General features: G+C 46.0%; 1 protein-coding gene across 1 annotated transcript in view; it reads left to right on the forward strand.

Annotated features, from left to right (window-relative positions):
- ACVR2B (activin A receptor type 2B) overlaps nucleotides 1–12,005 on the forward strand; it is an 89,994-nt gene extending 77,989 nt beyond the window's left edge. Inside the window, exons 7-11 of the mRNA XM_026051905.1 lie at nucleotides 368–516; nucleotides 4,445–4,559; nucleotides 6,682–6,820; nucleotides 10,245–10,375; nucleotides 11,723–12,005. Coding sequence (XP_025907690.1) covers nucleotides 368–516; nucleotides 4,445–4,559; nucleotides 6,682–6,820; nucleotides 10,245–10,375; nucleotides 11,723–11,917 — 729 coding nt within the window. The 3' untranslated portion in view covers nucleotides 11,918–12,005. The remainder of the gene's footprint in view (nucleotides 1–367; nucleotides 517–4,444; nucleotides 4,560–6,681; nucleotides 6,821–10,244; nucleotides 10,376–11,722) is intronic.
- The last annotated feature ends 406 nt before the right edge of the window (nucleotides 12,006–12,411 follow it).

Here is a 12,411-nt window from a genome sequence, read left to right on the forward strand (position 1 = left end):
GGGTTGGACTCGATGACCTCTGAGGTCCCTTCCAACCTTCGGCATTCTATGATTCTATGATTCTATGATTCTATGATTTTTGTCCCTTCCTTGTCTCCCTCCTATTCCTTGGCAGATCCACAAACTTGAGACTTATTTAGGAAGTCCAGATGTTGTCTGCTCTGGGAAAGGGCTGAGAATACTCCTGGGATTATTTTTCCCTTCTTTTTTTACTTTTACTAGTGATTCCTTTTTTTTTTCTCCCCTATCTAATCAAGGTTCAAATTTCTCAAGCACTCATTACAATCATTTTCTAAACTGATGAGTTGGCACATCTGTCACTTTGGCGGGGTCTGTGATTAAGAATGTGCGATGTCCTGTTTCTCAGGGCTCTCTGACAGATTACCTGAAGGGAAATATCATCAGCTGGAACGAGCTCTGCCACGTGGCGGAAACGATGGCCCGTGGACTGTCCTACCTACACGAAGATGTCCCCTGGTGCAAGGGTGAAGGACACAAACCTGCTATTGCACACAGGTACAGCCTCTTTCATTAATGCTTTTCCATTGCCTTGGTCAAAAGTTCCTCACAGCTTTGCAGGGATGCTCCTGAACCAAGGAGGAACCTGTGCTTGCAGGAAGTCAGTACTTTTCATCCCAATAAAGTCTATGCTAAGACCTGATTTTTTTTTTTTGTCCCTTTCTGGAGTGGTAAAGGGCAGGTAGTCAGCATTTTGTCCATGAAATAGTGATAAAGGTTGGTAATAGCTTAGGCCAAATGTCTGAAGAGTAGGTGCTTCCCTCCACTTTCAACTCTTTTTGCAACATGTGAGAATAGGATTCAGACTGCTGCCGAACCTCCGGTTAATTCAATCTGAAAGGGCTGTGCTCAGTAAGTCCCGTTACAACCCCTGTGTTTCTGTGGCCATACCAAGGTTGGGCCCTTCCAGAAGGATTTTAAAGGTGACTATGCTACACGTCTTCCCCTAGATCATAGGAAAGAAACTGAGAAATAGCAATGGCTGCTGCTTATTTCTCGTGGTAGTTTTACAACACTCAAATCTAGCCAGACAAACGTCTTTGCTTGTTAAAGATGTTGGAGGAAGTGGCCGGCGCCTCCAAGATCTCTTGGCACCCACTTGGCCGGCACTGGGCAGCACCCCGTAGGGATAGATGACCTAAGCAGGATGGGGGTTGCAGCCTCCTCGCTGCAATGAGACCCCTTTGAGGTCCCTTTTCCCCCTGGTCATCTCATGCAGTTTGCTAACGGCAGGGTGGGAGGAGGGGAATTTTCCAGAAGGATTTGCACGGGTTGCCCGGCCGCACGTGGTAATCCGCAGCCCGGCTCCCCCCGCGCCTCTTCTAGGAGGGACTTAAAGCCACAACCAGCTGCAGCACTTTGGGTCTCGTCTCGTGGGGCTCTAGGGGCAAGATAATCCCCAGCACGACCCAAGCAACCCCCAAATCTTCAGATGGCTGCAAAGCGCGAATCCACAGCCGCCTTTGTGCGGCTCCGGGGGCTGACCCCGTGTCCCTGACATTTGTCCTCAGGAAATAAAGGCAGGGATTTCTATGGGGAAATTCCTACGGGTGGGGGGCAGAGGAAGGCTCAGGAATGGGTTTAAAGCAACAGATCGTGCTCATTAGTGTCCCCGTCCATTTAGCAAATGATGAAAGATGGAGAACGCATCACTGGTGTGTGAAAGCAGAAAATACCGACAGCAGAAGGAATGTCAGGAAGCAGGTTTCCCATGGATTGCGGATTGCTCCACTCTCCCAGCTTTGTGTTTTTTCATTTTCTTTTCTTTTTTTTTTTTTAACCTATTCCAAAAAATGCCTTTTATTGCTGGGGGATGTTTTGGAAGGGCCGAGCACAGCGCGCGGGGAGATGCCCGCCCTGCCCGGCAGGGCTCCTGCAGTCACCGCTGCAATTCCAGCTAACTGGGAGACGCCGCTGGCTCCGGCATGAAAAGGAGGATGGAGGTTATAGGATTCCTTGTCAATGCTCAAGTGCCCCCGTGTGGAAGGTGGAAAGAATAGCTCCAGCACCTGCGTTGGATTCCCACAGAACTATCCATAGAGCGCTTGCCCTCTACTTCCCTAGTCTGGAAAATGGCACTGCAAGGGGTATTTTCTCCCTTCCAGGCTTTTGCGGCACTTCTGTGCGGTAAAGGATGCGTTTTACAGTCTCTTCTGATGTGTGATGCTGTCAGTGGGTGTTTTTCGTTGGATCAGGCCTTTTACCCCAAGCCTGGATGATTGCATCCCCATTGACAACTGGCAGTTTTGGATGGTTTGTGGAAAGGAGGAGACTGCGGAGAAATGAAGTCTATGGGGCTGACGGGGAAAAAAAAAAGGATGCAAAAATGGAAATCTTTGCATGTGTGTAATGTGGTGTGTGCATGTGTATCTGGTCAAGATATAGCACCTAGCTGTTGCATGTCCAAGGTTGCATGACCAGAAGCAGCCAAGAGCCTCTACAAAAATCTTATCTTAGATCTCGCTTTGGACTCGTGCTGTTCAGATGGGCTGTCTCATGATTTCAGTGTGGTCCCTCTCTTGAGTGAGCCACTGTTTTGCAAAAATCTCGTGGACAATCTGTACCAGAGCGTAATCCCCTAATGCTGACCGAGCAAAGTAGTTTATCTGTGTCATTACATGATTGCTGCTTTTTTTAAGCCTGTGGGGAAACTGCTGGAGCGTGGAGCCAGCTAGTCTCTAAGATGGCAAATGTGTTTTTTATTTGTAACGGAGATGTACAGATGTTTTGAGAGTCTGCAGAACTGAACTATGTCTTTAGAAATCCTGTGTCCCATCAAGGTTTTGGAGTAGGTTTTCTGCTGGAGCTCCTAGCTGCATTTGACTACCCAGCTTCACAGCTGTACAAGAGAATAACTCACTTCCCCTGCTTAATCCTTGAGCTGGAAATGTCCATCCTATGTTTTAGCTCGGCATGAGGCTGTGCTTTAGGGGAAAAAAAAATCTTTTCTTTTTCCCTCCACCCTTGTTTTTTTTGAAGCTAAGAATCAAGGGCTGGATGGCCCAGAATGATTTTGTGTGTGATGCTTTGAATTGGTTTCCTGGCATCTGAGGACACAGTGAGTGGCCCTGCAGCACGGTCCAGCAGTTTCTCTCTTCCCGAAGATTTTTGACAGGTCACTCCAGTGTGGAACAATCGTATCTGCCCTCATTAATTATTTTGTGCGGGCCTGCAATGTCCTGCAATCAGCAGGGTCACTGAGTGAATTGATGATAGGGAAATTATAATGCTGAGCATACAGGACAATTGCCATCTGCTGTCTAAGGTCTGTAATTTAATTATAGGCCAAACATTCCTTCTCAGATGAAAGTGTGGAAGCCCAGGGAGCAAGGCTTGGCTGGCTAAGCATCTCAGGGTGTTCATCTTCCTCATCCCCTTCCTGGCTGTGGCAGCTTGGGCAGACTTACCCCAAATGATACCCCTGTGGTGCAGGACTGACCTGAAAGCCCTCTTCTAGCCCAGTCTAAGCACCCCATACTGAAGAGGCTTTTATCCATCAGGTTTTCTGATCCTGACCCTCATCCAAGTGTGATTCCAGCCACTTCTGCCTTTCCCTTCCCTACCCTCCAACGTCTGAGGGAGATGGGTCCAGCAGTTAAGACATAAGTGTAATAGATGACCAGGACAAAAGTCTGTCAAAGAGTGCAGTTAGAGCAAAGAGAGTCCTGCTGGCATCTGCTCATTTCCAGGTGGGTCTGGTTTTGTAGGTGAGAGTGAAGATCCTCCCTGGGTTAGAGATTGTCAACGAATCCCCTTAATTGGGATTGCATTTGGGATTGGGAGTCAGAGATATAGCAAAGGTCTGGAGGTTCGGCTCAGCACCAAGCAGCTCAGGGGAAGCTCAACAGCAGCGATGCCCTGCGGCCATCGATCTGCTTGAAAGATGTAGCTGGGACAGGTAGAAATGGCAGATTCTCGATGCAGGCTTAGTGGTGTTGTTTTTCTCTGCCTTTTTAAGCCCACTGCCTAGGAATGGGAGGAATAGTCTTGTTGTCAGACATAGCCTTGTCTCTGTGTTTCTGTTGGTACATCTCTGTGAGGATGGGCTGCAAGTAGAGGGGAAAGGAGGGGACATGGAGGTGCGAGGAAGGTCTTCAACCGTCCTTCTTGACGTGTGGGCATCTGCAGAAGTGACACTGCCTTTATTATCACTCCCTGCTTTGGTCTGGATGTTTGTTTTCCCCGTGCTTCTGCTGATGCCTTGCCTTTCCCCAAGCAGTGCTTTCCTCTCTTTTTTGCCCATTTTGCACCATTCCTGTGTCCTTTCTGTGCTCTCTAGGCCATACAGGGGCCTCCTGGCAGTGCATCGAGGCAGCATCCGTTTGCTGGGAGCCCCAACCTCTAACATCTCCACGGGGCATATTGCAATGTGAGCAGATGCATGTTGTGATGAACCCTCCCAATCTTGTTTCTCCACTGTCCGCAGGGACTTCAAGAGTAAAAATGTCTTGCTGAAGAACGATTTGACGGCAGTTCTAGCTGATTTTGGACTTGCTGTACGGTTTGAACCTGGAAAACCTCCAGGGGACACTCATGGACAGGTAATCATTATCTTTAAAAATAGCATTTAAAAAACGGGGCCTGCTGCAGCTCTGTGTGTTGTGTGAGTAGCTTCCACAGGTGCAGTCCAGGGCTTTGGAGATGACAGGAAGATTGTTTTTGTGATCCTTGTGTCATTCGTGAGGGAGGAGAATGCGTTTTCTCTCCCATTAGCTATACAGGGAACTTCACTCTAGACCCTGGCTGGCCAGGAGAAGACAGACTGAGAGGGGATCTTATCAGTGTTGCAAATACCTTAAGGGAGGGTGGCAAGAGGATGGGGACAGGTTATTTGCAGTGCTGGCCAGCAACAGGACAAGAGGCAGCAGGCATAATTTGAAACACGTGAAGCTCCATGTGAACATGAGGAAAAACAACTTGACTGTGAGGATGACAGAGCCCTGGGGTACCCAAAAGGGCTGTGGAGGCTCCTTCTTTGGAGATACTCAAAAGCCACCTGGCCGCAATGCTGGGCCATATGCTCCAGGTGACCTGCTGGAGCATGGGGGTTGGACTAGAGGTCCCTTCCAACCTGGGATTCTGTGAGGGAAAGCACTGGAACATAATGCTGCTGAAAATCCCACCCTGCATGTGCATGCAGATGTACCAGCACCCATGTCTTCCCACACACCTTTTCCTGTACCACTCCTGTGCATTCAGCACTCTTCCAGATACGGCATTTCCCCTAAAAAAAAAAGGATGCTTAGGCATAAGATCCAGTATCTGCAAGGAGAGCAGAGCACTTTCCACTCCTGCTCCTCTCTGCTGTGTGGTACTGCCTTCCTCACCCCAGAGGCAAACAGCCCATTCCTCGAAACATGGGATTCGATTCCTCTTTATTGTCTTACTATTAAATATTAATAGTCTTAAAATTATTCAATTATTTTTAAGAATTTAGCAACTGTAGCTGCTTGGGTGACCTTTAGCGACAGTAAATCTTGCATGCTGCCTGTGCGCTGCGTAAAGCATCTACTACATTTTTACTGGCTCTTAATTTTCAGCTTTTACCTTTCAAATGAGTGACCCCTCACTCTGTTTTTGTGCTGTGGGGCTAAAGCAAGACCAGACATTGCCTTTTGGGCACCTATTTTTCTGCCTGCACAGCTCAAATGCTGTCTCCCTTTTTATCTTTCTCCCCAAATGATGTGATGCCTTTGCAGACTGGCCACCTACAGCTGCTCCTCATTTTTGTCACCTTTCTTTGGGCTTTTTCGGCACTTTTCATGCCTTTTCATGCCCAGTCTTCCCCGTGGCCGCGCTTCTTTGGGTACCAGCAAGAACAGTTGAGGATTCCCTAATGGAAAATACTTAATGGCATTTCAATTCCCACATCAAAAAGATGCTTTTCCCCTTGCTCTGCTCTCTAATCTATGCTACAGTATGGACTATAATGCTAACACACATATAAGCACAAGTATCTGAGCAGTTTGGTGTGACTTTACCTGTACTAAAAATAGCAAGATATGCAGTAGAAGGGAGACTGAACTATTCCCTCAAGGTGAGAGATATCTTTTCCAAGCCAAATCTTGGCAGTGTCTGTGCATTACTAGTCATGTGGATGCAGGAGAATGTTTTTTTCCAAGGTTGTCAAACACCTTTTCCTGCCATTTCAGAATATATCAATTTTCCTTTTTGGTTAGCAAAAGGGAACTGAACGTTCAGCAGCTATGCTATCTGACTCTGACTTAACCTCAGGATGTTTTACGTGTCTCCAAAGACAGTATTTTCACATGCAGCATGTGCTGCTGTAGCAAGATGCTGTGGAAGGCGAAGAAGATAGAATTTCATCTGTACTCATCTTGCATCACCACATTGAAATTAGACCTGTAGTGTACACTGAATGAATACCACACACACAGCCATCCATCCATCTAGATTTTTTTTCCTTCCAGTAACTTATTGAGACTCAAGTTATCTTAATGAGAAATGGAGTCAGAAAAAAAAATTAAAAAAAAAAAAGATTAAAAAAATGAAAGCAGACCCCTTTTTCCCTGTGTTCTGAGGTAGTTGCAAATTTAGCAGAAGAAGCCTTAAGGCTAATGGAAACAGCTGTCACTCCTCTCTAACCAGTGAAGGCTGACGGACCCAAATGGAATTTAACTTGAGTTGTTTCTTTCTCCATAGGTGGGAACGAGGAGGTATATGGCTCCTGAAGTGTTAGAAGGAGCAATCAACTTCCAACGAGACGCCTTCCTGAGAATAGACATGTATGCAATGGGACTGGTGTTGTGGGAACTGGTCTCCAGATGTAGAGCGGTTGACGGTAAGAATAAAGATCTCGTCTCCCCTATGGAGGGCTCTGTTTCTGCGTGGTTTAGTGGTCCACAGAATGAGCCTGGCTTTGTGGAAAAAGAAAAAAAAAAAGATCAGTGTGGTGTTTTCATTAAGCAGCAGCTAACCTGTGTTTTGTGTGCTTGTTTTTTAACATAAACTGTAATTCTCTGTGAATGAAAACCTTTGTAGTGTTCAAGTCTCAAGGTGCTTTTAACAGTGTTGCAGTTACATTGCAAACTGGCTGGGAACTCAAAAAGGCAAGGCGATTCCTCCATCAACAGTGGGTTTCCTTCGGTTTTGAGCATCCACTGTGTTGCTGTCTGTGGTACTTGGCACTTTTGTTCTCCATCAGCAGTGCACTGAGCTCATAGTTTCATAGAATCACAGAATCACAGATTATTTAAGGTTGGAAGGGACCTCTACAGATCATCTAGTCCAACCTTCCTGCTCAAGCAGGCACACCTACAGCATGTGGCACAGGGTGGCATCCAGGTGGGTTTTGAAGACCTCCAGAGTAGGAGACTCCACAACCTCCCTGGGCAGCCTGTTCCACTGCTCTGTCACCCTAACAGTAAAGAAGTTGCTCCTCACCTGGAGACGGAACTTCTTGTGTTTCAGCTTATGGCCATTACCCCTCGTCCTGTCGCTGGCCACCAGTGAGAACAGCTTGTCCCCTTCCTCCCTGCATTCTCCCTTCCTGAACTTATACATATTAATCATATCCCCTCTGAGCCGTCTCTTCTCCAGAGAAAACAGGCCCAGCTCACTCAGCCTCTCTTCATACGAGAGATGTTCCATTCCCTTAATCATCCTGGTTGCCCTTCTCTGGACCCTCTCGAGAAGCTCCACGTCCTTCCTATACTGGGGAGCCCAGAACTGCACACAGTACTCCAGGTGCGGCCTCACCAGAGCTGAGCAGAGGGGCAGAATCACCTCCCTTGACCTGCTGGCAACGCTCCTCCTGATGCAGCCAGGATCCCATTGGCCTTCTTGGCCACGAGGGCACACTGCTCACTCATGGTTAACTTAGTGTCAACCAGAACTCCCAGGTCCCTCTCCGTGGAGGTGCTTTCCAGCAGGTCGACCCCTAATCTGTACTGGTGCCTGGGGTTATTCCTCCCCAGGTGCAGGACCCTGCACTTGTCCTTATTGAACCTCATGAGGTTCCTCTCTGCCCAACTCTCCAGCCTGTCCAGGTCCCTCTGGATGGCAGCACAGCCCTCCGGAGTGTCGGCCACTCCACCCAGCTTGGTGTCATCTGCACCTTTGCAGAATTTCGCTTTTTTCTGCATGAGTCAGAAGAACAAAACTTGTGTCCTCATTTCCAGGGTGTTTTCTCCCCCCAAAAATCTTCAAAATGAGACACCTTTTCTCTTTTTGAAGAAATGCTATCTCCAAGTATTCCATCTGCTCTCTGGTGATATTCATGATGTTTGTAGGATCTTGCCCCTAATCAAGGCAGCAATCACTTTGCTGTATTAGCTCCAAGGCTGCCTACTCCAACTTATCTGTTCTTGAGTGTTCATAGATGTTACAGACTGACTATCAAGTTCATAAATTAACATTACTTTCCCTGGCCTTAAAATATATTTCATTAGTATTGCAGTAGCATTGAGGAGCTTGATTATAAGTGGGATATCCACATAGGTTCATAGTTAAAGAAAGTATTTTTCCTAAAAAGATGCTGTCTAATTAGATAGATTGCCAGAGGATCAGGGAGATAGTGGGACTTGAAACAATGATATTCTTCATCACTCTTCAAGTGTTAGAGGTGGGAATAATTTCTTCTCTGTTAAGATTTAGATTTTGCCTGTCTTGTTCTCGTCATCTTCCTGTATTCTTCCAAGCAAGCAGCTTGGTCTCTCAAAGTATCTTATACAGCGTCTTTAAATCAGAGGGAGGACTTCCTTTGTGATGAGGATTTCTTCCTTTGGGTTGAGGAGGATTTACACTGAATCTTATCTGCACTTTTGGTTCAGAAGTGATGAATCACATCGCCTTATTTAACAGTACTGTGGTCACACACATGCCTGCTGGCTTCAATGACAAATAGTCCTTGTCCTCATGTGTGATCTGGCAGGCAGTGACTGTAACTCCAGAAATGGAGCTTTCAGTAGCTGGATGATGGGTGAGCAGAACTGTATGTAATAGCACATCAGGCCTGGAGATTCTCGTACTGGGTCTTGTAAAAGAGGTATGTTTCAGAAATGATCTTGCTTCACTCAGTTCGTGTGGAATTTGTGAGGCCAAAACATGGGTTTAGGGCTTGTTTTGGAAGAGAAGAGAGGGTTAAGACACTGCTTATATATATATAAAAAAAGATACTTCTGATGGGATTCAAATGAAGAAACCTAAATTTTGTTTATCTACCTCAGGTTATCTATCTGTGTGCCAAGTGCCTAAACCCCCAGGCAGCAGAGATCTGAGCACATCATCTTTCAGGGTGAGCCAAATTGCTCTCCAGGCTCCACTGTCTAGATCTGCAGTGGAAAATTGGGCATGTAAACTTCAAAGAGCCAGAAACCAGCTTTCCAGAGCCAACTTCCTTGGTTGACATTACTGATAGCAATATTCATCCACTGATGGTATTAACCATTGCAGAGGCTCCACAATTTTGTTGATCCTCAAAATTTCCCATCATATCTATAAACTTCAAATTTGTCTTCCGTGACCTGGCTGCTTGTTGAGAGCATCTAAACATTTCAGAAGGCCAAACGATGTTTCAATAAGCAAAATTTATTGCTGTACTCTAGAGCCTGCACTGATGCACCAGCACTTTTGTTGTTCTTGTGGCCCAGAGCAGTTCATGTCCATAACTGGTTCAACCAAAGTATTCAGAAGTCATTTTGTGCTTATGAGCTGGGCACAGTCAGCACACAACTGCTGGTAGGTACTTGGGGCAGAAGTGTGGTACTCAGGATCACATGGCTTGGCTGTGTCCATGCTGACCTCAATCTTTGAGCATGGCAGAGCACACAAGAAGAAATAACAAGCGTGTTGCCTGTGCTCAGCCTTGGTAGTCAGGGACTAAAATACACAGACTAAAACTTTTCTTTAGTATACCGTGTTGAATTGGCGCATTAAAGTGGGAGGAGGCAGAGCTGATTTCTCTTTCTGTTAAGACAAATCGCAGGATGTCCCTCGAGGTGACTCCATGAGAGAGGTGCGGGTAGGAGCCCTGATCATGTTGGCATCTCACTGCGGTGGAAGGGGCACGGCTGGGAACCCACGAGGCTGGCAGTGCCCGTTGTAAAGGAAAACTGTAAATCGTGTTTGTATAAAGGGACATGAACCGTGCTCTGTGCTCGGCCTTGCCGCGCTGGGTTTGGTTGGTATGGAGCCCGTGCACAGTGAGGGCCTGTCTGCTCATAGAGGCCTCTTCCCACTAACGCCGCTCTCCTCGTGCATCCCAGGTCCCGTGGATGAATATATGCTGCCTTTTGAAGAAGAAATAGGCCAGCACCCATCCCTGGAGGACCTGCAGGAAGTGGTGGTTCACAAGAAGATGCGCCCCGTGTTCAAGGATCACTGGCTGAAACACCCTGTACGTCCCTCTCGATGAATAGCTGGAAATGTTTGCCTTTGTGGCTGGGACTAGAAATGCAGTTACACGTCAGATGTTAACTTCAAAAGGAAAAAAAAAATTAACAGGGAAATTATCTTCCAGCAGTTTGGCAGTTTTGTGTTGCCTTGAGGCACAAACTAAACTGCAGGTGAACTTCACTTCTGCAGTCCAATGAGATTCATTTTGTCAGGTTTGGAACAATCGTAATTAACTGCACTGTGGCAGGACCAGAGCACTTGGCCCCAGTGGCTGGTCCTGTGCTCCTGTTGCCATCCTGGCAGAGCATCTGTCCATCAAAGCCACCAAATGAAGGGCTGAATGACACTTTCCCATTTTTTTCCCCATAGTTTTCCCGGTTTTTTAGAGAGCAAAGCAACTGATTAAAATCAGCCCCTGACAACACACATGGACATTTGCTTAGTATAAACTCATTTAGTATGATGAAGGAATGAAAAATATAGTACCTTTTGTTAAGAAAGGGTAAGTGGTCACCTTTGATGGCATGTTCCTCACAAGCTAAAGAGTATGCAACACTGAGCAATTTGAGAGCAACAAAAATAATTAGACATGAGGGTAAATGGACTAAAATGCAGTGTGGGTTTCCCAAAGGTAGATCATCTCTGAGTAGCATTTTTAATAAAAAAAAGCTGATCTTTTAGTCTGGAAAATTAAGCAGGTCATGAAATCTCTCAGTATGCTAAATACTTGTAGCTCAATCCAGCTGCCATGGTTTGGCCTGGACACGGGTCTCCTAACTCATGGGCCGGGAGTTGGGTTGATCAGGGGAGAAGGTGACTGTCCCATCTTTTGTATGGGCAGGATTCAAATAGGAGCTGCACTTTTCCGGCGGTTCTTTACTACCTATTTTTTAGGTATCTGCAGAAGTGAGGTGCTGCATTGTAAACAAAATAACAGTTTTATAGGAGCTGATCCAGTATTACAAGGTTTTACAGTTTTTATCATGAGAATCATAACACTTGATGTCTTGTCTTTTAAAGATTTAACAGCTGCAGCATGTGCTATACTTGGATTAAAAAAAAGAAACAGAAAAGCAAATGCTTTCCATTTATAGTAAAAGCACAATTGTGACCAAACTGTAAACCAGAAGCTTTAAAAACGCATGCATTTAAAGTCATTCTTAAAGCCAAGCTCATGATATTTTGCACACCTGGGCCTGGCAGTATTGGTGAGGGTTGCCCTGTGCGTCCTGTTTTGGAGAAACCAGACTTTGGCTGTTCAGGAGCTTGAGCTGGGCTTTGCTCCCATTGCACTATGAGTAAATCCTTCCCGGTGCTCATGTTTTTTTCTCCACTTTGCTCCCTGCAGGGCTTGGCGCAGCTCTGCGTCACCATCGAAGAGTGCTGGGACCACGACGCCGAGGCCCGGCTCTCGGCGGGCTGCGTCGAGGAGCGCATCGCGCAAATCCGCAAGTCCGTCAACGGCACTACCTCGGACTGCCTCGTTTCCATCGTGACGTCCGTCACCAACGTGGACTTGCCGCCCAAAGAGTCGAGTATCTAAGTCCCGGTTCGCTCTTGTCCTTCCAGACTCAGTGGATTTAAAAAAAAAAAAGAAAAGAAAAAAAAAAGTTAAAAAAAAACCACAAAAACACACAAAAAACAAAAATCCAACAAACACATGAATGCAGCTGCTATTTTATCTTGACTTTTTATTATTATTGTTATTATTATTATTATTATTTTTCTTTTGGATTGGATCAATTTTACCAGCACATTGCTCTACTGTATTAAAAAATGGACATTTCAGCAAGCATTCAGGTGCCGACTAATGAATGCAGAAAAGGTGCAGGTACCTCAGAACCTCAACAAACTCACTTCAGTTTTTGTTCTTTGTTTCTTTTTTTTTTAATTCAGTTTTCTAGGTTTCTCTTTATTGATCTGTCTTCGAAGCAGAGCATCTGTGACATAAAGGAAAACCACCTACCATCTTTGGAAAACGCAATGCTGCAAACTTTGGAGGAAACTTAAGACTGTTACATAAGATTACACCTTCCT

Source organism: Nothoprocta perdicaria, unplaced genomic scaffold (genome assembly GCF_003342845.1).
Source record: "Nothoprocta perdicaria isolate Ctin4 unplaced genomic scaffold, notPer1 scaffold_80, whole genome shotgun sequence".
In the NCBI taxonomy this organism is placed as follows: Eukaryota; Metazoa; Chordata; class Aves; order Tinamiformes; family Tinamidae; genus Nothoprocta; species Nothoprocta perdicaria.